At 55.5% G+C, this 1,699-nt stretch overlaps 1 protein-coding gene across 1 annotated transcript in view; it reads left to right on the top strand.

Moving 5' to 3' along the window:
• Positions 1-1,699, top strand: part of PTSG_09149 (uncharacterized protein) — a gene marked incomplete at both ends in the record, with an annotated part of 9,516 nt that overhangs the window by 2,267 nt on the left and 5,550 nt on the right. Inside the window, 4 exons of the mRNA XM_004989346.1 lie at positions 113-286; positions 594-722; positions 962-1,054; positions 1,307-1,521. Coding sequence (XP_004989403.1) covers positions 113-286; positions 594-722; positions 962-1,054; positions 1,307-1,521 — 611 coding nt within the window. The remainder of the gene's footprint in view (positions 1-112; positions 287-593; positions 723-961; positions 1,055-1,306; positions 1,522-1,699) is intronic.

The following is a 1,699-nucleotide window of genomic DNA, read 5'->3' as shown; positions in this document are numbered from 1 at the left end:
GTGTGTGTGTGTGTGTGTGTGTGTGTGTGTGTGTGTGTGTGTGTGTGTGTGTGTGTGTGTGTGTGGTTGTGCGTGTAGTTGTGTGTGTGTGTGTGTGTGCGTGTGTGTTTAGATTGCCCAGCATATTCCTCTCGCCTCCGAGTTTCCTCACAGTACCATCTTCATCACCACCACCACCGTTGTTGGCAGCATTGCGTCTGTGCTGTTCACCCGCAGTTCACGACGCGTGATTGCAATGCGGATTCCACCGCTCGTCGAAGCCCACCTCATGTTCATCCTCACACACGTGCGCAGCGCTTGGGTTGTGTGTGCGTGTGTATTTGTGCGTGTATTTATGTATATTTATGTGCGTGTGTATTTGTGCGTGTATTTGTGTGTATTTGTGTGTGTGCATGTCTGCGTGTGTGTGTGTCTGCGTGTGTGTGTGTGTGTGTCTGTGTTTACGTGTATCTGTACTCGAGCGAATGTGTTTTGTTGCGTCAATATCAATCCCCACACTTGACTCATCCTACCCTCGCGTCACCCATCCTGTCCTTCCTAATGCCCCATCCCCCCAACCACCCCTCCCAACTCATCTGCCATCATCGCATCAGCTGCACACGTGTGAGGCAACAAAGCACGTGCGATGGTTCACGGAGCGCCACGTCGGCGGCGAGTGGGCGGAACCGCTCGTTGCAGACCTCATCCGCTTCATCTGCTGCAACTACCACCCAAGCAACAAGGTGACACGTGTGTGTGTGTGTGTGTGTGTGTGTGTGTGTGTGTGTGTGTGTGTGTGTGTGTGTGTGTGTGTGTGCATGTGTGTGACGTGCGCGTGTGTTTTTACGTGTGTGTATGTGTGACGTGTGCGTACGTAAGGGTGCAAACTTGCGCACAGTTGCCTTCTCTCCTCACCCACATACCCCCATGTTTCCTCACCCACGCACCCACGCATCCCCCGGCAATTACCGCCCATGCGCAGGTGCTGGCGTCTCCGATTGTAAAGCGGTTTGAGGTTGTGCTGCAGCTGCTGATGTCGTGCAGCACAAACGCCGGCGGACAGAACGCAAAGCTGGTGGGCACTCGCGGTGATTGAAGTTGGTGTTGTGGACGGGCGAGAGGGCTGGTGGTGGTCGCAGCCATGCTGCGGGAGATGGGAGTCAGGCGCGCTTCAACCTCCTCGCCACTTCGCACATCGCACATACACACACACACATACACACATGCACACGTGCACACAACCATTCACACGCGAACAATGATCAAGTTTCACGCACCCACCTCCTTCCTTCACATCCCCCATCCCCCCCACTTTTATTGGTTCCAGGCGCTGTTCTTCGACCTGCTTGTGTTTGAGCGCGGCGACAACATCATGAACATTGAGCCCGGCATCCTCCTCCTCCGGCACACGTCGCGCAACCACCCGGCCGTGTGGGCTACCCTCATCGACTTTCTCGTGCTCATCGCAGCGCACCTGCACCCGCCCATCGCCCAGCGCGTGCGGCGCAGCGTCGCGCTCGGATTCAACACGGCGGTATGGCGGTATTGCGAATGGCGATGCCGTGGTGGTGATGGTGGTGTTGTTGTCGTTGGCTGGTGATCGAGGATGGGGTGTTGGTATTTTTTTTTTTTGTGTCTCCTGATTTGCGTGTACTGTGTTGCACAAAGTACATGTCGCTCAACACCAATCACTCACGCACCCACCACTCCCCCCCCCAAA

The sequence above is a fragment of the Salpingoeca rosetta genome, assembly GCF_000188695.1.
Source record: "Salpingoeca rosetta unplaced genomic scaffold supercont1.29, whole genome shotgun sequence".
NCBI classification, from domain to species: Eukaryota; class Choanoflagellata; order Craspedida; family Salpingoecidae; genus Salpingoeca; species Salpingoeca rosetta.
Note: the sequence above shows the minus strand (reverse complement) of the source record. Positions and strands in the feature narration are given on the sequence as shown.